Source organism: Microcaecilia unicolor, chromosome 2 (genome assembly GCF_901765095.1).
Source record: "Microcaecilia unicolor chromosome 2, aMicUni1.1, whole genome shotgun sequence".
Lineage (NCBI taxonomy): Eukaryota > Metazoa > Chordata > Amphibia > Gymnophiona > Siphonopidae > Microcaecilia > Microcaecilia unicolor.
This window is the reverse complement of record NC_044032.1, coordinates 144,145,676-144,168,555: the sequence shown is the minus strand read 5'-3', so window position 1 is coordinate 144,168,555 and position 22,880 is coordinate 144,145,676. Positions and strand designations below refer to the sequence as shown.

General features: G+C 40.7%; 1 protein-coding gene across 1 annotated transcript in view; it reads right to left on the bottom strand.

Annotated features, from left to right (window-relative positions):
• Positions 1-22,880, bottom strand: part of ADGRV1 (adhesion G protein-coupled receptor V1) — a 921,762-nt gene that overhangs the window by 811,369 nt on the left and 87,513 nt on the right. The window contains 4 exon segments of the mRNA XM_030193377.1: positions 2,055-2,181; positions 6,762-7,028; positions 8,611-8,734; positions 11,310-11,473. Coding sequence (XP_030049237.1) covers positions 2,055-2,181; positions 6,762-7,028; positions 8,611-8,734; positions 11,310-11,473 — 682 coding nt within the window.

Below are 22,880 nucleotides of genomic sequence, written 5' to 3'. Positions count from 1 at the left end.
TACAGAGGTCCTTTATCACCAGCATTTTATAAAGCTTACAGATTGCTTGCTTCAGGAATCCAAACTATCAGGTTGAAACATGGCCTGTGTCGGGTCCTTCATTAATGGTTACAGGCCTGAAGTGGCTAGTGGAACTAATTTGCATATCTGTTTACTAAGAATTGAGAAGTATCCTGAAACCTTTTCAGGTTTTCTATTTTGAATGTTTGAAGTTGAACTGAATTTCACTCTTAGAGAAAAGGAAGTAAATTTATTTGCTAACTGTCTTAATACTGCCTCCACACCATTCTGTCTATATCCTTTCAAACACACCAAACAAATCTTTTTGTTGTTGTTGTTATTTTTTTTCTCTCTTTCTCTATCTTTTTTTTGGCTTCTTCCAGTTGCGAGTCTCATTTTTTGGGGGCAGCTTATCCTTGGCAGTGGAAGGTGAAAATGGGCATAGTTGGGGGGGGGAGGTGATGGGGGACATTGCCTCCCCCCAAATGAAATGCTTGATTGGCATCCCACCTCCATCCCTGTGAGATTCAGTACCTCTCTCTTCCTTCCTTCTCCCTGCAGCGCTGCACTCCTTCAATCTTCCAGACCACTGGCAGCATGTCAGTGAGGTAAGAACATTGCCTTCGGTAGCACTGGAAGCTTTCCCTCCGCAACAACTTCCTATCCCCACATAAGCGGGATACTCAGAGGGAAAGCTTCTGTGGCTGCTGAAGGCAGTATGCTTACCTCGCTAGCACTGATGCTGCTGGCAGACTGGAAGATTAAAGGAGTGCAGTGCTGCAGGGAATGGGAAGGGAGCAGAGGTAATGGATCGCATGATGGAAGAAGGTGAAGGAAGCGAGAAATGCTACGCCTGTGGATTGGGAGGGAGAAGGGAGAAAGAGCAGCCACATCATTGGGGGGTGGGGGTGCAAGGGATTCCTCCTATTTCATCCCAATCCCAGTGGATGGTATTCACTATTCAACCAATGAGTGTTTCAAGCTTCAGTCTGGTGTTCCAGCTGCCTCTCTGGGCATTCCAAGCCTCATTTTGGTGCTCCTACTGCCTCTCTTCATACATTCTAAGCCTCATTCTGGTGATTTTGACTACATTTCTACTGGAATCCCATGGCAACTTCTTCCATCCCTACGGAAATCCCATGGCAACTTCCTTTATACCTGCAGGAATCCCGCAATCCCCATTCCCATGCAGCTCTCTAGTAGCAATTTCAAGGGGATAGTGAGTACTTGGCAATTGGTAAGTATGAGTGGGGGGGTATGTTAATGGGTTGGGAGAATGTGTAAGTGTGTGAAATGAGGGTAAGAAAATGAGGATGAAGTGTGGGGAAAGGTTGAGACCTAGAGAGGCATATTCGAACGGGGCACCCAAGTTTTCCTGAGGGCGCCTTCGCAAAACGTCACCGCGAAGGGGCAGGGAAACCCGTATTATCAAAACAAGATGGGCGTCCATCTTTCGTTTCAATAATATGGTCGGGGACGCCCAAATCTCAACATTTAGGTCGACCTCAGAGATGGTCGACCTAAATGTTGAGATGGTTGTCCCCGGTTTTCGGCGATAATGGAAACCGAGGATTAATTGAAACCGTGGACTAACTGATACAATAACTGAATGGAAAAAGCTCTTCCCTTACCAATCCCTTAGTGATTTGGAAAGGAACTGGCATGCATGAAGGAAATTGAATGCAAATGAGAGAGATCTGCAAACCAATGAGGCAGTGCATGCAAACCTATCTCATGCATATTCATTGTGGATATCTTGAAAACATGACTACCTGTGTGTGCCCCAATGATTGAGTTGAGAAGCACTTCCAGGGTGAAAGAACATTAATAGAACTGTTAAAAGTAATTAAGAAAAGAAACATATCCCCGTTTACTAAGCTACGCAGCAATGCTGACACAGCCCATTCAAAGGGAAGGGTATGTGTCGGTATTACGCACAGCAGCCGCTAACGCGGCTTAATAAAGAGGAGGGATAGTCTTTGTTTAACATAACCAACACTTGGTGAATGAAGCTGACAAAGTTGCATTGTAAACATATTTTAATGTCTACGTACATGAAATCATTAGTCTTCCCTTCTTCAACTGTTTTGTCTGTTGGCTCCAGAAAGAAAATACCATTAGGGTCATCATTGGCTTCAATAATAACTACCACTTTCTTGGGTGTATATACCACTGTGTCACCTGAAATAAAAATTATTTTGTTTAAATAAATGGGAAATGTATGACACATAATAATTTACTTTTTACTATACAACACAGTGATGTAGGGCACTATTTAAAATTACAGGTCAGTAGAACAAAAAGCCATTTATCAAGATATATAGTGGGCCCATCAGATTCTTCATGGAACCCATTCCCACACAATTGATCCACAGCCTCGCTAACATTCCTTTGAACATTCAAGTCTCCAAATGACAATAAAATTATGGTGTTTGAATGGATTCCCTGAAGAACTGTCATGCGAAACTTGTCCACGTTGGAACTCTTTGGTATGAGGATTGAAGGACACTAAAGCAATTTTCAGATAACTGCTTCATTTAAAGTATTCCCATTTTGAGATATTAATAGTGAGATATTGAAACTTTTTGGGCTAATTTTGTTAAGTTGAAGAACCTTTCAAATGCTATAATTACATCAAGTTGAGCTTTAGTGCCTTTGATCTGTAAGACTGTGGCAGTCTCTAAACTAGTATGAACATATATATATATATATATATATATATATATATATATATATATACAGAGATCGTGTTTAATTATAAAAGATAAAAAAAATATGAGTTTATTTTTGAGTGTAAACTATGGGGCTTTTGTGGTGAATTCATTTCTGCCTTCCAGTAAAATATTTTTTCCTGTTTTTATGTTTTTCTATATTCAGTAGCATAGATGACCAACTCCAGTCATTGACAACAACAAATTGGCCTTCAGGGTAACTAAAACATGCTAAGTAGAACAAAATTAATCGCTAATGCTCAGGACTAAGGGTATTCTAGATAAATTGGCAAACACAGGCTGCCCAAAAACTGCCTGCAACCAGTAAAATAATGAAAGATAGTGGAGGAGTGGCCTAGTGGTTAGGGTGGTGGACTTTGGTCCTGAGGAACTGAGTTCAATTCCCACTTCAGGCACAGGCAGCTCCTTGTGACTCTGGGCAAGTCACTTAACCCTCCATTGCCCCATGTAAGCCGCATTGAGCCTGCCATGAGTGGGAAAGCATGGGGTACTAAAAAAAAATAATAAAATAATGGAGTGTCAGAAAATCTGACTTTCATTTTGTTTTAAACAAAGGGTAGTGTGTATATATATATATATATACAGAGAGAGAGAGAGACTTCATTTCTGATTTCCCAAACTTGGAGCTTAAGGTGATAATTGATTCCTTTTCTGCTAGGTTTACTACTACCAGAAATTCTGGGAACAGGTGAACAGCACAAATGCTGATCTGCCATGGCTTCTCTTGCACAGGAATGACATGCAGTAAACTCAGGTCTGTAATCCCCTTCATGGGTTAGGATCTTCACTGCCAAAAACAGTGAACACAAAAGGCAAAATGCCTGCTGATCTGCCAAGGTGGTAACAGCTGCAAATGGCTGCGGATGAGACTGAAGCAAGGGTTTATGATCGCCAGAATTGGGTCCTTTTACCAAGCTGTGGTAAGCACTAGAAAAATATTTTCTACCACAGGAAACAGTGCGCACCAACTTCAAAATTACCGCCGGGCACCCATGCCACCCTGGCGGTAGTGTCGATTTGGCGCGTGCTACCTGCATGTTAGCACTAACACTGCTTAGTAAAAGGGCCCCTTAGTGCAGCTACATTGCCACATGTTAACTGATTAGTGCATGATTAGCATGTCAACCCTTACCATCTATAAAATAGGTGGTAGTACAGTCTCACATGCTAATCTTTTTTAATGGCCCCCATGCTAAACGCAAGCTATAATAGTGAAGCGGATTGGTTCCATTGACCACACAAGTGCCAGTTCAGCAAAGCAGCTGTTTCAATAATGTACTAAACTGTCTAGATTGATAATAACTGAGTACACAACCAGTAATACACAACCAGCAAAAGACAAGATGTGACAATAGTAAAGAAAGCAATGCAAACAACATTAACAAATCACTTCGTACTAACACAGTAGGCAGTAAGACTACACACGAAAACTAAACAGAAGATGAGTTTGAGGCAGACTTAAACATTGTTGCTATCACGGAGACATGGTTCAGTGATTCCCATGAACGGGATGCAAATATACCAGGCTACAATCTATTTAAGAAGGATAGAGATGGTCAAAAAGGTGAAGGAGTAGCTCTGTATATGAGAAATGATATCACAGCGACTGAAATGCAGGGGTCTGGGAAAAAGAAGAAGCAATATGGATCACCTTGAAAAGATAAGATGGAACGTCTATCCACTTGGGTGTTGTCTACAGGCCTCCGACAAATTAGAAGAACTAAAGATTTGGTCACAGCTATCCAAAAGTTGGGAAAGAAAGGGAAGGTGCTGTTGCTGGGAGATTTCAACCTGCCAGATGTGAACTAGAAAGTTTCATCTACGGAATTGGAAAGAAGTATTGCAGGCCTCATTTTTTCGCAGCTTGGTAAAAGGGTCCCTTAGTAAGTTATGCAGGTAAATTGTAATCAGTGCCAATTAGTGCTCTTTATTGCTTGTTAAGTGCTGCTATCAGCGCTCAGTAGATTGTTAAGTTACACACAATGGGGCCTTTTTACTAAGGCACACCGAAAAATGGCCTACGCTGGTGCAGGCGCATATATTGGACGCGCACAGGTCTATTTTTGAGCACACCTGCAAGAAAGGCCTTTTTTTGATTGAAAATGGATGTGTGGCAAAATAAAAATCAGTGAATGTCCATTTTCGGCCTGAGACCTTACCGCCACCCATTGACTTAGCGGTAAGGTCTCACGCATTAACCGGCGGTAATCATCAGCGTGCATACACTGGCGATTACCGCCCGGTTAGCCCACACGGTAGAAAACAGAAATTATTTTCTGCTGCATGTTTTGGATGCACGTCATAATTAGAATTACCGCTCGGGGCATGCGGTAGCTGGGCAAGTAGTTCTAATTTGATGCATGCTGTAAACGCATACGTGCCTATGCACATTAGTAAAAGGACTCCATTGTTATAGAATCCACAATGAAACTGGCACAAATCTCTAGGTGCACTTCATAGAATCCGGGGGTATGGGGCAATTCTATAACTGCGCATCTCCATTTAAGCACCCTGACGATGCGCAGTGGGAGCCTATTCCATAACAGAATCTGGGCATTTAGAATACTAGCATCACCTGATATCGGTGTACCTTATATATCCTCAGTTATATCAGCCACAGAGCTGGTGTAGCTGCTGGTGCGGCAGGGACACATGTTACAGCATTCTGCCTAGAGTGTCAGGGCTACAAAAATGTTAAAATAAATAAGTGGGAGCCCTGCCCATGCTCCACACATCTATATGCCCTCTTGAATTTACATACTCTTGTCAACTACATGTGTTACAGAATATTGTTTAAGCATCCTGCTGGCATTTTCGTAGGTAAGTATACACTTAAGCACATAAGTCTTAACATTCTATATATTTACATGTGCAAGGGGCACCTAGTTTATAGAGCTGCCTTTTGTATGCATAAATGACCTATATATGCATAACTTTAGCCATACTGAGTGGAGGTGTTTCCAGGGGCAGGTTTGTGTGTATGTGCATGCTTTAGAAAATATGCTTTTTTGGCGGAGGTTTGCTTTGGGAGGAAAAATGTTGCTGAACTACAGTTACAAAGCTAAGTTTTAAATTGAATTATAGTTCATGTTTATAAAGAAGCATTTGGTATAGACTCATTCAGAAGCATATAAAAAGTAAAATGAAAGAAAAAAGTAAAAAATTCTGCACGGGTTGATCAATGAGGACGTAAGCAACGCCAAGTTACGGAGACAAAAGTCCCGGATGGTGGAGAGTTGAAAATCTGAAGATCCCCGTTTTTGATAAATGTTTGATGTGAAGCACTGGGGTATTAGGAGCCAGTATTGCTATATGGACATTTGAAATGAAAGTGTTTGGGATAATTGTTACTATGTAGTTTGATCTAAGTCCCCACACGTGGAAGATATAGGTCTATTAAATTGGATGCTTTAGAAAATATGCACATAAATTATTGTAAGCCCATAAACTGCACATAAGTTATTGTAAGCCAATAACATTTTCTTGAGTAATTTGTAGAAATGAAATGTGTGTATATTTTCATTTGGAGGATTCACCAGAACCTGCACAAGGAAAAGTATATAAAAAACAACAAAGCAGTGGAATCAAATGCATTTATTGGAACAATACCCGACGTGGCCACGTTTCGCCCTCAGGCTGCGTGAGGAGTACAAACCATTTATCTGCTACTTCCAACTGAACTGATATCAGTTCAGTTGGAAGTAGCAGATAAATGGTTTGTACCCCTGACGCAGCCTGAGGGCGAAACGTGGCCATGTCGGGTATTGTTCCAATAAATGCATTTGATTCCACAGCTTTGTTGTTTTTTATCTACTGTTTTGTAAGCAGTTGTGTGCCTTTTTGTTTTTTTGCAAGGAAAAGTATATACATTCTATTTATCTATAAAATTACCCCCCGTACAAGATTATTTTAAAAGGCATGCTGTACTTGCAGAAATGTCTTTGTATTAAACTTCCCTCTTAGTCTTTAATATTACATGCATAATGCCTGCATGCACCCACATCCTTTAGGATGAACAATTCTTCTGACCTGTAGCATTAAATAGGACAATGTAGAAGGGTTCATCTGTTTCAGGCAGATCATCATCATTGATCAGAACCGATATCTTTTGGACCTTTTCTCCCACATCAAAAACAATGACGGTCCCTCCACTGCTGGCAATGAAGTCTCCATCTTCAGCGGTGGCACCTCCGTCCACAGTGGCATACATTACGGTGGATGCAAAGTCATTAGATCCATTCCTCATAACTGTGAAGTTAGCAATTTCACCCTCTTGAATCCTCACAACCAAAAGGTCTGCATAACATAAAACAATTCATAACAGTATAGTTTAGTTTGGGTTAGTTTAGTGATAGATTTCCTATACTGCAGGGATTCTCAGCCCAGTCTTCAGGACACATCTAGCCAGTCAGGTTTTCAGGATACCTACAATTAATAGGCATGAGATAGATTTGCACAGAAAGGAAGTAGTGCATGCCAATTTATCTCATGCATATTCACTGTGGATAGCCTGAAAACCTGACTGGCTAGGTGTGTCCCGAGGACAGGTTTGAGAGCTCCTGCTATACTGCCTTTTGGTTCTTTTAGCAACAGGCCAGTTCATAATTCTCTATATAATACATGCTAGTAATGAAATTAAGAGGGAGAAAAAGCAGTTGCAACAAGGCCGCTTACAAATTCTTCATATACTGCTTACCTAAAAGGAAAGGAAAGGTAGAGAACTAATCAGCTATTCAGTGGGCACGCCCCCCCCCCCCCCCCCCCCCAGCAAAAAGGTTCTTCATCTTCAGTAAAGAAGTTTTTTTTAGCTCTTCTTTAATTTAATGAGAGATGGATCCAACCTAAGTCCTGAGGGAGGGAGTCCCAGAACATTGGGGCTAAATAGACCAACAGGCTATGGCCAATTAGGATGCAAGAGAGGCAGGGATACCAAAATAGTGCCCCATCCACTGACTTCCCTTGATTTGCCAGAACACAGTGAATGGGAGCACTTGAGGGTGTACCACACAGGGTATTTACATATTTGAAAAACAGATCACATTTTTAAGAATGGCTTTTCAATGGGTTGAAGCTAACACAAAACAACTCAAGATTTCATCTCCATCTCTATAAAATATTTCTTATGTTTCCATGAAAATAAGAAAATAAAAGAAAATGCTGATAGAAAAATTAAAGTGCACTGTTTTGTAAATCTATCAAAAGAAACCTATTTATAATTCTTCTGTACCTTTTCTGTGTATCAAGTATTACATCATGACTAAATTCTGGTATGATCTTTCACTTTATTCACATATCAAAACTAATGATCTAAATACAATCTTTGTAAAAAGACCCCTGGGTGTTCAGGAACAGGGAATTAAGGAACCAGGTGAAAAAGACATAATTTTATTTTTGAGGTGATTATAAACACCAAAGAGCTAAGCAGAGGTAAGCACAAATACCAAATCAATAGAGGGCGACCAAAACCGGTGATTTCTGTTTCTGCCAAAACCAAATCTGCAGCTGAAATTCGCAGTTCAGTTTCAACCAGAACCAAAGCCAAAATTGAAAGCGTCTCCCTGCCCCAGTCCTTGCAGAAAGTCCACCCCCACAGGCCAGCCTCCCCTCGCCCCATCCTGTGGTTAGTGTAGTACCTTCACACCACCTGCACACCTCCGACACGTCTCCTTGAACTTTGGCCGTCCTTGCAACGGAGTGCAGTTGGAAACATCCTAAATCGAGTTTCGATTATATCGATTTGGACGTCCCTGGGAGAAGGACGTCCATCTTCCGATTTATGTTGAAAGATTGACGTCCTTTTCTTTGAAAATGAACCCAATAGAGATACTTCTAGAATATCCCCTTAAGTATGCAAAACTACTGAAGAGAAAGTAGAAACCTGTAAAGTACACAGGGTCATCATTCCTTGTGATCTGCAGTCTTGCACTGGTGTGGTTTCCCAATCTGGCTCCCCCAGTGGTATTTAGGAGTGTGATGGTGAACGTTTCCATGTCCTCGGGGATCTGATGTACATAACAAGAAAAACAAAATCAAGGTAATAAACAAAGCCTTTTTTTTGTTTAAATTCTGGAAGGTTTGAACTTGTTCACAATACAAACATACACCAAAGAGAATCCTGTAGGGTGTCTGATTAAATAAATTTAGAAACAGTGATCTAAACAGAATAGGACCAATATTCAGAGGCTTTATGATCTTAACTTTGGGGTCCTGTTACTAAGCTGTGTTAAGCACTAATGCATACTAAATACAGCAAAAATAGTCTAACGCAGGACACACTAAAGCATTCCACATTAGTTTTGGCATGTGCGTGTGATAAGTACATGATAATATTTTTGAGGGGCATGTCACAGGTGGACAGTGAGTGTTCCTGTGCTAACTAGTTAGCACATCTACATTATTGCATGATAACTGGTCAGTGCATGGTTAAAGCAGGAGCACTTACTACCACCTAATAGGTGATGGTAAGTTAGCTGGTTGGCTGGTGAATGTGAGGATCGCCTTGTCACCTGCCTGCCTGATTTGAAGGTGGAGGACCTCATGCATCACCTAGATAATGCTGGGGAGGAGCCAACTATCTTGGTACATGTGGGTACAAATGACATATGAAAATGTGGGAGAGAGGTTCTGGAAGCCAAATTTAGGTAGAAAGCTGAAATCCAGATCCTCTAGGGCAGCATTTTCGGAAATGCTTCCTGTTTCACACACAGGACCCAAGAGGCAGGTAGAGCTCTGAAGTCTCAATGCATGGTTGAGACAATGGTGCAGGGATGAGGGATTTAGATTTGTTAGGAACTGGGCAACATTCTGGGAAAGGGGGAGCCTATTTCAAAAGGATGGACTCCACCTTAACTGGCACGGAATCAGGCTGCTGGCACTAACATTTAAAAAGGAGATAAATAAAATTTTAAACTAAAATGGAGTGAGGGGTGCTGACAGTCCCCCAGAAGTGCATGGTTCAGTATGAAGTATTTCTTGAAGGATACTATTGTAACAGGACATTCAGGGAATCCTGATTGAGATGTTTCAACAATGGTGAAAGAAACCCAGGAGTGTTTAAGGGGAGAGCAGAGTAAAGGATACAAATTATCCCCATCAACTTTTAAGTAGCTTTTACATTCAAGGAAAAACACAATTTGAAGTGTCTGTATACAAATGCAAGAAGCCTAAAAAATAAGATGGGAGAGCTAGAGTATATATCTCTACATGAAGCGGTAGATATAATAGGCATCTCAGAGAACTGGTGGAAAGAGGGTAATCGATGGGATATTGTATTAACAGGGTATGAATTATATACAATGATAAAGCAGATCAAATGGGAAGGGGGTTGCATTACATGTTAAAGAGGGAATTAAGTCAAACAAAATAAGCATTCTTCATGAAACAGATAGCAGCATGGAATACTTATGGATAGAAATTCCAAGTGTGAAGGAAGAAGTTTACCAGTAGGGCTAGACTATCGTCTACCATGATAGAATGAACAGACAGATGGAGAAATTAGGGCCCCCTTTTACAAAGCAGTGGTAAGCCTAATGCGGGTTTAATGCTAGCTAAAAAGGAAGTACCGCCGGGCTAACTCATCAGCCCGCTGGTAGTGCCCACCCCCAGGGCGCAGTCATATCCATCGCTACCTAGCAGTAATCAGGCAATGCTGCACACTGCCCAGTTACCACCAGGTTAGCGTGGGAGCCCCTTACTGCTACCTCAATGCATCCAAGTCCACTTTGATATACTACAAATATAGCAAAAATCTAAATGGTTTACAAAGTAATTAAAATATACAGGGAGGGGGAAACTAATAAGACATAAAAGCAATAACAATAAAGCTAAGCTGACAATGAAAGTGGACATACACAAAAGAAATGTAGGGGAAAGAAAGGTACTAATCAATATCAGGAAAAGTGGGATAGGAAAACACGGAGGGAAAGGATCACGTGCAACCATGCTGAAGCATAATCAGTGGTCCAGAAATGTGGAAGAGGGAAGTAAAAGTTATTCTTGAGGCGCATTTGGAAAGAAAAGAAAAAAATAATATGCTTTCAGTTGTCTCTTGGGATCAGAGGAGGAGGGAGTTGAGAGTTGTGCAGTCTCTGCCTCAGGTGTGTCGGGTTTGGCACTGCAATGTCTGGTCTAAAATTACCAAAGAGATATTACAATGCTGAACTTTACAAGTCTATCTTACAGGGTAGACAACATCGATATTCTTGATGTCTGGGTGTCTGAAATGGGTCCACCCGGAGGATTTAATTGTCACAGGGATGATGTCATATAGTTCAGAAAGGGATCTATGTCAACAGCCTTTCTACAATTCCACTCACATTTTTAGAAAATACCAGCAAAAAAAAAAAGCATTTCAAATCGTGGCTGTGTACATTTACGCTAGCTCAGAAACTTAAACAAATGTGTACAGCTGAAGAACACATACAGATGTGTGTACAGTATTTTATAACCTACATGCATACTTTGTGACTTCACCCACACTGTGCCAAGAGCCCTCCCCCATGCACATCTAGGTTTTCCTTTGTCTACATCTTTCCCTCTGACTCCCCATAATTGACCACACATGTTACAAACTGTTACCTCATCTGGTAGGGAATAAATGGTGATATCTTTTGAGAATTCTTGGTCTCCAAAGAAAACGGTCCCTTGAACTGGATAGATGTCATTGGTAATTGCTGGATTAAGAGCCCATGTTACACTGACATTCCCAAAAAGTCCCATGTTTCTTCTAACTCCATAATTAGCTGCAAACAGAAACAGAATATACTTTATAGACTCCCAAAATGGAATAATCAAAAGATTAGTTCAAAACAGTAAAAAAGAGAAATGGGGAGGAGGAATTGGAGGCACAACAGAAAAGTTAAGGTGAAAGTGAAAAATAAAAAGACCAAAAAGCAAAGAGCAAGCAAGAAAAAAAAAGTTATCAAAGGAAATTCCAATATCAAAATTCTTATTCACTATTTATTTACTTATTTTATGTATTACATTTGTATCCCACATTTTCCCACCTATTTGTAGGCTCAATGTGGCTTACATAGTACTGGAGAGGCATTTGCTGACTCCGGTGTGAACAAATACAGGGTGATGTTGTGGTAAGATCAAGTTCATGTGGCACATCCGCATTAGGAAATCGGAGAACGGTATAGAGTTGTGTTATGTCCATTACGTGCTTTAGTTTGGTTGTGTTGCAGAGATTAGGCATTTAAGTTGAATTGGTAGGGTATGCCTTTTTAAACAGGTTAGTTTTTAGTGATTTCCGGAAGTTTAGATGGTCGTACGTCGCTTTCAAGGCTTTTGGTAATGCATTCCACAATTGTGTGCTTATGTAGGAAAAACTAGATGCGTAAGTTGTTTTGTATTTAAGTCCTTTGCAGCTTGGGTAGTTCAGATTTAGATAAGTTCATGTTGATTCAGATGTATTTCTAATTGGTAAGTCGATCAAGTCTGTCGGGGCATCTCCATAGATGATTTTATTCTGTATCTATAGCAGGGGGTTCTCTTCGGCGCACATCCAGTCAGTCAGATTTTAAGATTACCCATAATGAATGTGCATGAGATAAACCTGCATACAATAGAGATAGTGTACTCAAATTTATCTCATGCATATTCATTGTAGATATCCTATAAACCTGACTATGTCCCGAGGACTAGGTTGAAAACCACTGATCTATAGGAATAAACCTTAATGAATTAAGGGCTTCTTTTACAAAGCCATGCTATGCGTGTACTACATAAAGATTTAATAACTATTAATAGATTGTTTAGTTGTTTTTGTTGGGCTGGCTAAAAACCACAAATTCACTTAAAGTATATAATGGAAGGCTGAAATAAGGGTGGTTTGGGGCTTCCCAATCTGTATTTATATAATCAGGCGTGTCTTTTGCACCACTTGAGAGACTGATTCAGTAATTCCCAAAAATTCATGCCCGTAGACTTAGAGCATGTTTTTTGCGCCATATAATTTTTTTTTCATTATTACATCATACCCCACATCAGCTGCCTCGGTATACTACTTATATCTCTGCGAGAGTCGTGGAGGGTGTTGGTAAGGAAATTGGGGGGGGGGGGTGCCCTACTGTTTCTGATCAGTTATCTCTTCGAGGTAATGCTGCATTTGAACCAGGCAGTGGCGTAGTTAGGTGGGGCACCAGGGGAGCGGCTGCTCTCCCAAACAGAGTTCTGCTGGCACCTATTCTTTTTCGTTGTGTAGCACTGAAAATGTGCGCCGGCTAAAGTCCGCTCTTGCTCCCCCTGCGCCGTCATTCTGGCTCAACCTGGCTATGCTTCTGGAACCAGGTTTCAATAATTTTATCTTTCATACTTGGGAACAAAAGGGAGTTACATTACTAGATCACTTGCTGAAGAGGGATGGTGAGTCAATCTCATTTGAAGACCTGCAAGCCCAGATAGGGACTACATGGGGAAATAGGTTTGCGTATGCACAAATTAAGCATTATGTTGCACCTTTGGACAAGACAAAGCTGGGATATCAGCTTGGAGCACGGGTACAACAATTTTTTCAGGAGACACTGGAAGGAGACTTGTCTATTTCAGGGCTACATAAATCTTTGGTGAAAAGAGAGACCCCCAATGATTATACTGCTTTGAAGGCCAAATGGGAAGGGGAATCAGGGTTAGTTTTGGCAGATTGGGATGTGGGAGCCACACTGAGGGGCATTTCAACCATAACATCGGATGCAAGATTGAGAGAGTGTGGGTATAGAGTGGTACTTTGGGCTTATATGACAAGGAGACAGTTGGTGCATATGGAAAGTCCGGGAGACGATACTTGCTCTAAATGTGGCCAATGGCCCCACTCATTCAGCCATGCTTTTTGGTCATGTCTGGATATCCGGGCTTTTTGGATGCAGATTGGGAGGTTTTTCACTAAACTACTAGGGAAGGTCATTCAGAGCTCGTTGGAACAGTTTGTATTGGATAAACCTAGAGTTTTTTATCCCCTGTTTAAACATGCTAGTCTTCTTTGTCGTAAATTGGTGACCCGAAAATGTATTTTACAATATTGGATTTCACAGGAGCCTTCACCTTTTTGGCACTGGAGGAACCAGGTACATTTGTTGGTGACTTGGGAGGCATGGGATGTGTGGGGGTCCCCTAAACAAAAGCAATGATTTATGAAAATTTGGAATCTCTACCTACAAAATCTAAGTACTCGAGTTTGCAGCCTGGTTCTCAATTTAATGCATTTCTAATATTCCCTAGTCAACATAGCTAGATGCTAATTAGTTCTCATTGGGGGGAGGAGGGAGTCCCAGAGGCTTTCAGAGCACAGGCCCATGATAAGGGAGGGGAAGGGGGATTTGGGGAGGTGGTGGGTTGGGTGAGTTGCAGATACGATTGGTTAGCAGGTATTTCTTAATTAGGCTAAGGACAGTAGTTTTGCTATTAGTCAGTTGGTGATTAAGGGCTGGGGGGTGGGTAGATATGTATAGGACAATTGATGGCACTCATATGGAATGATTTGGAATAAGTGGTTATTATAAGTAAGCTTCATGGGGGATTCTACATGGGTGGTAAGGGTGTTGTTAATAATAATTGCTGGAATTAAAGAGATGGTAGAGGTAGGTGGATATAATTGTTAAAAACTTGTTGACTGCCTTTATCATTCTATCTTTATTGTATGTAATTGACTTTCTTGAGACTCAAATGGAAGTATGTCCGCATTGTTTCACTTGATTTGTCATCAATAAAAATGTTGAAACATACAAAGCCATGCTAGCGATTCCCTTGTGGCAATTGAGAGGAAGCCCATAAGAATTGAATGGGTTTCCTCTTATTTGCTGTGCAAGAATCGCTAGCGGGACTTTGTAAAAGAAGCCGTGTTATTATAATTAATGTGCTATCCACAACTAATATTCCAACTCTGCCTTTTTATGTTTATTACAGCTAGCTTCAATTTTTGGACAAAAAAAAGGGCAAAGTAGGGGATGGTGTATAGATGGAATCATCAAGAGTGTTTTAGCTTCCTGCCCATGGGATGATTCTCCAAATGCTACTGAGCTGACATGGGGTCCACCTATCAAATAAGGAATAAAGTATCTTCTGCAGTACTCTAGCTAACCTACTGAAGAGGGCTTTAAATTAAAATCATCAGAGATAGGGAAACAAAGACCCCATGTAAGTTACACTATGAATACTTTTATTTAATTTTCAGCACTTGATATACCACAAGTGACCCCTGAGGCGACTATGTGGTTTACAATTTCTATTACAGGTATTTTGCATTCTATAGAAATGGGGGGGGGGGGGAGGGTAACATCTAGAAAGCTGTGTTTCTAATTGGAAAAAAGGGAAAAATCTGGAAAGCTGTGTTTCCATTGACCTTAGTATGTAAAAAAGGCTTTGGATTTAGAAGCTGTGATGGAAGAGGCTGACTTGGATTTAACAGCAGTCACGGTGAACCATGACTGGGATACAGTTATAGCAGGTAAAAGTAGAGGCTGACCAAAGACTGTTCACCACTGGAGACTTGAATCCAACAGTCTTTATTAGTATAAGTATAATAAGGACCCAACACGGGCCGTGTTTCAACACATGCAAGCGCCTACATCAGGGGTCAAATAAAATATTCCTGGATGAAAGCACAGAGCCGCAGCTCTGCTTGTGTGCAAGTTCTGTTCATGCAGTCATTGCAAGTGCTTATCCATTTGTTTTTAATGCTAACGCGGTTTGAAAGGTGACAGCTCCGTGTTTTCATCCAGGAGTATTTTATTTGACCCCTGATGTAGGCGCTTGCATGCGTTGAAACACAGCCCATGTTGGGTCCTTATTATACTAATAAAGACTGTTGGATTCAAGTCTACAGTGGTGAACCGTCTTTGGTCAGCCTCTACTTTTACCTGCTGTGATTCGTCATCATAGAGGATTCCCCCTGTTTTGCACTTGGGATACAGAGGGCAGACTTATATGGTCTGTGCCAGAGCCGGTGATGGGAGGCGGGACTGGTGGTTGGGAGGCAGGAAATACTGCTGGGCAGATTTGTACGGTCTGTGCCCTGAAAAAGGCACGTACAAATCAAGGTAAGGTATACACATATGAGTTTATCTTGTTGGGCAGACTGGATGGACCATGCAGGTCTTTTTCTGCTGTCATCTACTATGTTACTATGTTACTATTTTATGCCAGACTACAGTCTATTTAGACAGGACAGGGCAGGAAGAAAGGAAGTGACATTATGGGGGAGATTCTATATATGGCGCCTAAGAAATCGGTACTGATTTAGGCACTGATTAAGGAATAAGCTTAGTTAACATCTCATGGGCCAATGATTAGAAGCAAATGCAGGTGCTAAAGACTATTAGCACCATAAAGGCACCTGTGTTTTCTACCACCCCATGATCAGAGCCCCTGAATGCATGAAACAATGCACTTGTGGGCTCTGAATGCAACTAGCATGAGAAACTCCCTTATATGGCGTGAGCCCCACCCAGCACATCCCAGGATGCACTAGGCAGGGCACCGCCATTTTCAAGGCAGCACCGATGGACGAGGAGGGATGCCACCTCCCTCCTCCAATGAAAGAAGGGGGTGGGGAAGAGGGCCACTAAATCACCAGGTGGAGGGGGTTGACTTTTGGCCCACTGGGCCACCAGGGCTCTATTTATTTGAGGGGATGATAGGGGGGTTAGTGGGGCTGGAGACCCACCAGATCTCCAGCCCCCATGAACTTTTTGGGGGGTCTGGGGGACTGGAGGTCCACTGGACCTCCAGCCTCTATGTTGCTTGGCTCGGGGTGGGGGTACTAGGCCTCCAGGGCCATGCTGTTTAGGGTCTGGTGGTCCCATAGACCTCCAGCCCCTGTGTTTGACAGGTCTGGGCTTTTGACAGCATGCTTAGGCACAATCCTCCTGCACTTTACCCTATGATCAGAGATAATAGCATGCATAAATTTGCATGCTATTATCTCTGATCATAGAGGTAGAAGCGCCACCCTGTTCCAGTACTATTTTTAGAGCACTGTTTGAAACAGCGCAGGGCTTTCGATCATCAGTGCCTAAAACTATGTGTATCCATTTACACCAATGAAAACGTGGCATAAATCCCAGTGCATAGATTTACATGCATTGGGCCACATTCTATAACTATATGTGTAAATTTCTGAACACCCACAAAATGCCTATAACCATGCCCCTTTTGCCAGCATGCATTAGAATTTCAGCATTCTTCGTTAAAGAATAAGCTTAGTGAGTTTTGTGCCTAAATTCTAATCAGTGTCAATTAGTGCTCATTATTGCTTGTTAAGTGCTGTTATCAGTGCTCATTAGCCTGTTAAGCTTGTTAAGTTACATGTATTGTTATAGAATCAGCACGGATCTCTAGGTGCACTATATGGAATCTGGGGGGTATATGTTAAAGATAATATTAAAGCAACAGAACTGAAAGATTTATGAGTTAAGGAGGAAGCACTGGAGGTAAATCTGGAACGAGAGAATGGAACATCCATTTTCATTGGCATAAATGTACATCTTTGGCATAAATGTACATGTGGCGAGTCTCTTTCAACTGAAAGGAATCTCTGGAATTAGAGAACATAGAAGGAAGGTGAAAGGGGATAGACTCAAGAGTAATCTAAGGAAATACTTCTTTATAGAAAGGGTGCAAGATGCATGGAAATGGCCTTCTGGAAGAAGTGTGGAGATGACTATCTAAATTCAAGAAAGTGTGGGACAAACCCATAGTATCTCTAAGGGAGATAAAGGGATAATAGACTGTACGGATGGGCAGACTGGACAGGACATATGATATTTATCAGTTGTCTTTTTATCTATTTCTGTATTTCTAAGTTTAAAAGGTCTCTTGGAGTAGCATATTTTCTCCAAGATTTGATTTGATTTACTTAATGTACCACTACACACATGGAGTGACATTGATGGCACATACTATAGCTAGATATGTTTATCCATTCCTACCCTAGCTAAGATAATATTCAAGCACCTTTCTGACCTCATGTGCAACTTTCTTAAATTAAATCCCATATCATCTTACTCTTGATACTGTATCTTACATATCTATATTTCCATCTTTGCTTATACCTTAGGCTGTCTATTAAAATGTTTCATTACATATTGTGTTGATATTGTAAGCTGTGTACTATGCAACACTTTGTATTATTATTTGAATATTTGTACTGCTGTAATTGTCTATTGCTTATCTTTGCCTTATTCTTGCAGCATACCACCTTAAGTGAATTCCTTCAAAAAGGCAGTAAATAAATTTTAATAAATATAAAAATATGTTCTAGTAGTTAACAATAAAAATAATCAATTAACAGTTACAATAATTATATATTGCAAAAATAAAACACAATATTCTCAATTACATCGTAATTAAAATAACCACCAAAGACTTAAATTATCACATTGCACAAAAACCTAATAACAAAACATAAAGCCATTGCAAATAAAATATCAAACACTGAACTCATAGTGCTTTTGAAACAACCATGTCTTCAAAACTTTATGGAAAATAATATAGCTAGATATCTCATGAAATTCATCAGGTAAGGAGTTCCAAAGAAAGAAGCCAGCACAACAAAATGTCCTGTTTCTAGTAGTAGTCAATCTAACTAGATGCAAAGAATGTAATAATCGAGAATGCTCATATTTGACCAATTTATCCTCAAATAATACTGGTTGCTTCAACCAAAAACCCTTAAAAACAAGACAAAGTAATTTAAAATAATTCTGGTTGCAATTGGTAGCAAATGTAAATCAATCAGAATGGGTGTAATGTGATCAAACGTTTTCTTTTCTTCTTCCAATTTGGCAGCAGTATTCTGTATTAATTGATGTCTATTTAGGCTATTCTTAGTCAATCCTTGATATAGAGAATTACAATAATCTAATTGACTTGTGACCAATGCATGAAGAACCTTGATCAACTTTGATTTAGAAAGAAAAGGCCTCAGTTTCATTTGGAATAAAACAGGTCTTAACAACATTGTTAATCTGTGTGCCAAAACTAAGGGGCAACAAAACTCCTTCGATTTTGGGGACAAACTTCAATGGTTTATTAGTGTGTGAAAGCTGCATTGCTGTAGACTTAACATTCAACAACAAATCATGAACATGCAACCATTTCATGCAAACTTTCCAACTTATTATTCACATCTATCAGAGCATTCACCTGATTTTCTTTCTTGAAACAAATCAACTGTATCTTATCTCCAAAAAAAATGGAATTCAGTTCCCCAACTATCTATAAGCTTGGCTAATGGTGCCTAGTATAAATTAAATATCTTTGATTTGATTACTTGATATACTGCTAAAGACTAAAAAGTATTATAGCGGTCTACAACGAAGAAAATAATGATCCCTCTGGAATACCCCTTGACAAAACTTTTTGAGAAGAATTGTGTTGATCCATTGGATAGCTTGCACATGATTGATTAAATAAGAACTAAGCCACGTTAGTACTGTGGAGCCTAACCCTATATCTTGTAGAAAGAATAGAATACAAAACTATCAAAAGCTGCAGTTAAATCCAGTTGTACCTGTCATGCATCAAATCCTTGATCGGCTTTCACTAAAATGCTATCCATAACTGACAGCATTAAAGATTCAATACTGTGATGGTGTTTATAACTTGATTGTTGGCTAAGTAACAACTGACTTTTTTCAACATAGAGGGGCATAATCAAATGGCGCCAGTGAAACCCATCGCCGGCGATCTATTTTGGCGGCGCCGCAACAGCTGGCCGGAACCGTATTATTGAAAAAGATGGCCAGCCAACTTTTGTTTCGATAATACGGTTGGGGCCGGCCAAATGCCACAGATCGCCAGGTTTGAGATGGCCGACTTTGTTTTTCAGCGATAATGGAACCTGGAACCGGCCATCTCAAACCCGGCCAATTCCAAGGCATTTGGCCGTGGGAGGGGCCAGCATTCGTAGTGCACTGGTACTTCTGGATGTTTAGATCTTGCTGATCAGTCTCTCTTAGCCTCTCACAGACAGCTTAACGCACTGTGATTGGCTGAGAGAGACCTGAAGGGGTATAATCAAAAGTGAGGGACAGCCAAGTAAGTGGAGCTGTGGCCAAGTGGTTACATCATGGCTCTTGTAATGCAGAGGTGGCTGGTTCAAATCCCACTGTTACTACTAAAAAAACTGTGAGTAAAAACTGTTTTGATTTCCCTGTTTGGGGAGAAAGCAGGCCATTAAGAGAAGTGCACTTTCGGAGAGAAAGATGGCTATTAAGGAAAAATGAACGGCAGGGACTTTTTTAAATTTGTATGAAGTCTTTCTTGAACATTTCTCAAAACAGTATCACAAAATACAGCACTCCAGAACAAGTAAGTCATAGCATAACTGATCAGCAAGATCCTTTTTTTGTTTTACGAGCTGGCCGACTGGCTTCCCCTCCTAGGAAGGAAATGTTTTAAAGGTTTTTTTTGGGTGGGAGGGGGTTGGTGACCACTGGAGGAGTATGGGGAGGTCATCCCCGATTCCTTCCGGTGGTCATCTGGTCAGTTTGGACATCTTTTTGAGACTAGGTCGTGAAAATAAATAGACCAAGTAAAACCGGCCAAATGCTTGTCATAGCCGGTTTTCTTTTTTCCATTATCAGCTGAAGCCGGCCATCTCGTAAGCACGCCCACATCCCACCTTCACTACCCTGTCGACACGCCCCCTTGAAGTTTAGCCGCCTCCGCGACAGAATGCCGGCGAGTGTGTCCAAAAATCGGCTTTCGATTATACCGATTTGGCCGGTTTTAGGAGATGGCCGGCCATCTCCCGATTTGTGTCGGAAGATCGCCGGCGATCTCTTTCGAAAATAAGCCTGATAGTCAACTAACTACCCAAGTACAGCTCTTTCCAAAACTTTGGACATCAGAGAAAGGTTTGAAATAGGATGATAACTGGGATAATCCCAACATGAGCGTCAATCTTTTTTGGAATAGAGGTTACAATTGCTGTCTTAAGCTCTGCTGGTACTTTGCCAGATTTAAGGGCCAAATTCACAAGATCTACTAGAAAAATTCATAAAAATTTCCTTCCATTGCAACAAATAGGTATGAGGAATCTGATCAAGTAAAAAAGCAGATGAATGAATAGTTACATGATGTTTACCTATTTCAAATCTGGAAACTGTATCAAAATCATTCCAACAAATATTACTGTTAGAACCTCTTCTTGGTTCATCATCATTAATGGCCAAGCAGTTTGCTGTGGTAGTAGCTGTAAACAGTTGTTCCCCAGGACCAGTCAATTTAGCAATTTTACTTCAAAGAAATCAGCAAATTCTAGAAAGGAAACATTATCTTCCTAGCAACGACCTGCACAGAAAGAACTTTGAACCTTTTTTGCCCATTTCTTTAACTTTGCACTTTAGAACAAAATCCCTCAGTACTTTTTGGTGAAAGTTTTGCATTTTAACCCCCTTTGGACTACTGCCCTTCCTAAAACTGCAGGAAATTACAATCCTCGTTGATCAGGGCTCCATTACAAAAACTTGCAGCTTGACTGGCAGGATTTTTTCCCCCCATTTTTCCTCTACCTTTGTCCAGAGATAAACCTTGTTAAAAGGGTAAATATTTAATAGTTTTCCTCATACAGTGGACCTCTTGTGAGTAGCTGCTGCATCAAAGTGGCTGGCACAGTATGTACTGAACTCTACTACAGAATCTGAAAAATCTCAAATCCAAACCAGGGAGTATCGGCACCGGGTGTTCAACAGCCCGAACAGTCTTAGAAGGAAGATTTTTGGAAGTTAAGTGACTTCAGTTACCAATTGTTATTTTTCAGTTTGCATAAGTTGATTTTTTTTTGTTTCAATATTTGCAAGCAGACTGAAAATCAGAATTAAAGCAGAAATAAAAACAAAATAAAAATATACAATTGGAGGAGGTTTTTGGCCAATGATGATTTTGGACCTGGCGAGTGCTTTGAAGACAGTGGGTGTTAAGTGAGCCCAAAACCCAGGTGGCTTTGAGGTTTTTCCTCCTCTTACTGTTTTTTTATACGTTACTCCAAAGCAATAAGGAGATAGTTTCTAGTCTATGGATTGGATTTGAGATTGGCACTGTATGTATACAACAGAAGATTTCCAGTCTCTACTATGTCAGAGGAATCACAGTCATTTTGTTTTTATTTGTTTGTTTGGCTACTTTTTTGGGGGGGGGGGGGACTACATCTTTTGGAGGGCATTTTTCAAGATAGAATTTATGTTGTACTTGTTTGGTAGGATTTACTTAGTTGAAGTGATTAACAGATCTTAGCAAAAGCTTATAAATGCTTTTTAAATTAATGAAGATGTCAATTTGAAATCATGTATCACATTCTATCTAAGGAAGATTTTAACACATTTGCCTGCTATATCCCACCAGAAATTTGTAAGAAGATTCCTGTAGGGCAAATGTCAGAGCCGATCATTCTTTTGCTTGAAAGAGAGAAGGACGAAGGAATAATAAACTTGAATTCTAAATACTGATTAAGCACTGCACTGTTATTAATTGGAAAGCATCATGAAGTTTTTGGCTGGATCTTGTTCCTTTTGTTAACAGATTAGAACAGAATACAAGTGGCTTCTCTTTCTTGTCTGACAGTGTCTGACTGATTTATGCATGGTTCAGGAAAGCGTTGTGATCTGAATCTGTGGTAACATCAGCATGACTGAAGAGGGACTTATTTCTCTCTTACCCAAGGAAGATTGACAGGTCTGAATATAGAATAATTCTATGTGGGTAGCATGAGTTCCGCGTTAGGAGTTACGGATCAAGAAAGGGATCTGGGTATCGTCGTCGATGATACGCTGAAACCTTCTGCTCAGTGTGCTGCTGCGGCTAGGAAAGCGAATAGAATGTTGGGTGTTATTAGGAAGGGTATGGAGTCCAGGTGTGCGGATGTTATAATGCCGTTGTATCGCTCCATGGTGCGACCGCACCTGGAGTATTGTGTTCAGTACTGGTCTCCGTATCTCAAAAAAGATATAGTAGAATTGGAAAAGGTACAGCGAAGGGCGACGAAAATGATAGTGGGGATGGGACGACTTTCCTATGAAGAGAGGCTGAGAAGGCTAGGGCTTTTCAGCTTGGAGAAGAGACGGCTGAGGGGAGATATGATAGAAGTGTATAAAATAATGAGTGGAATGGATCGGGTGGATGTGAAGCGACTGTTCACGCTATCCAAAA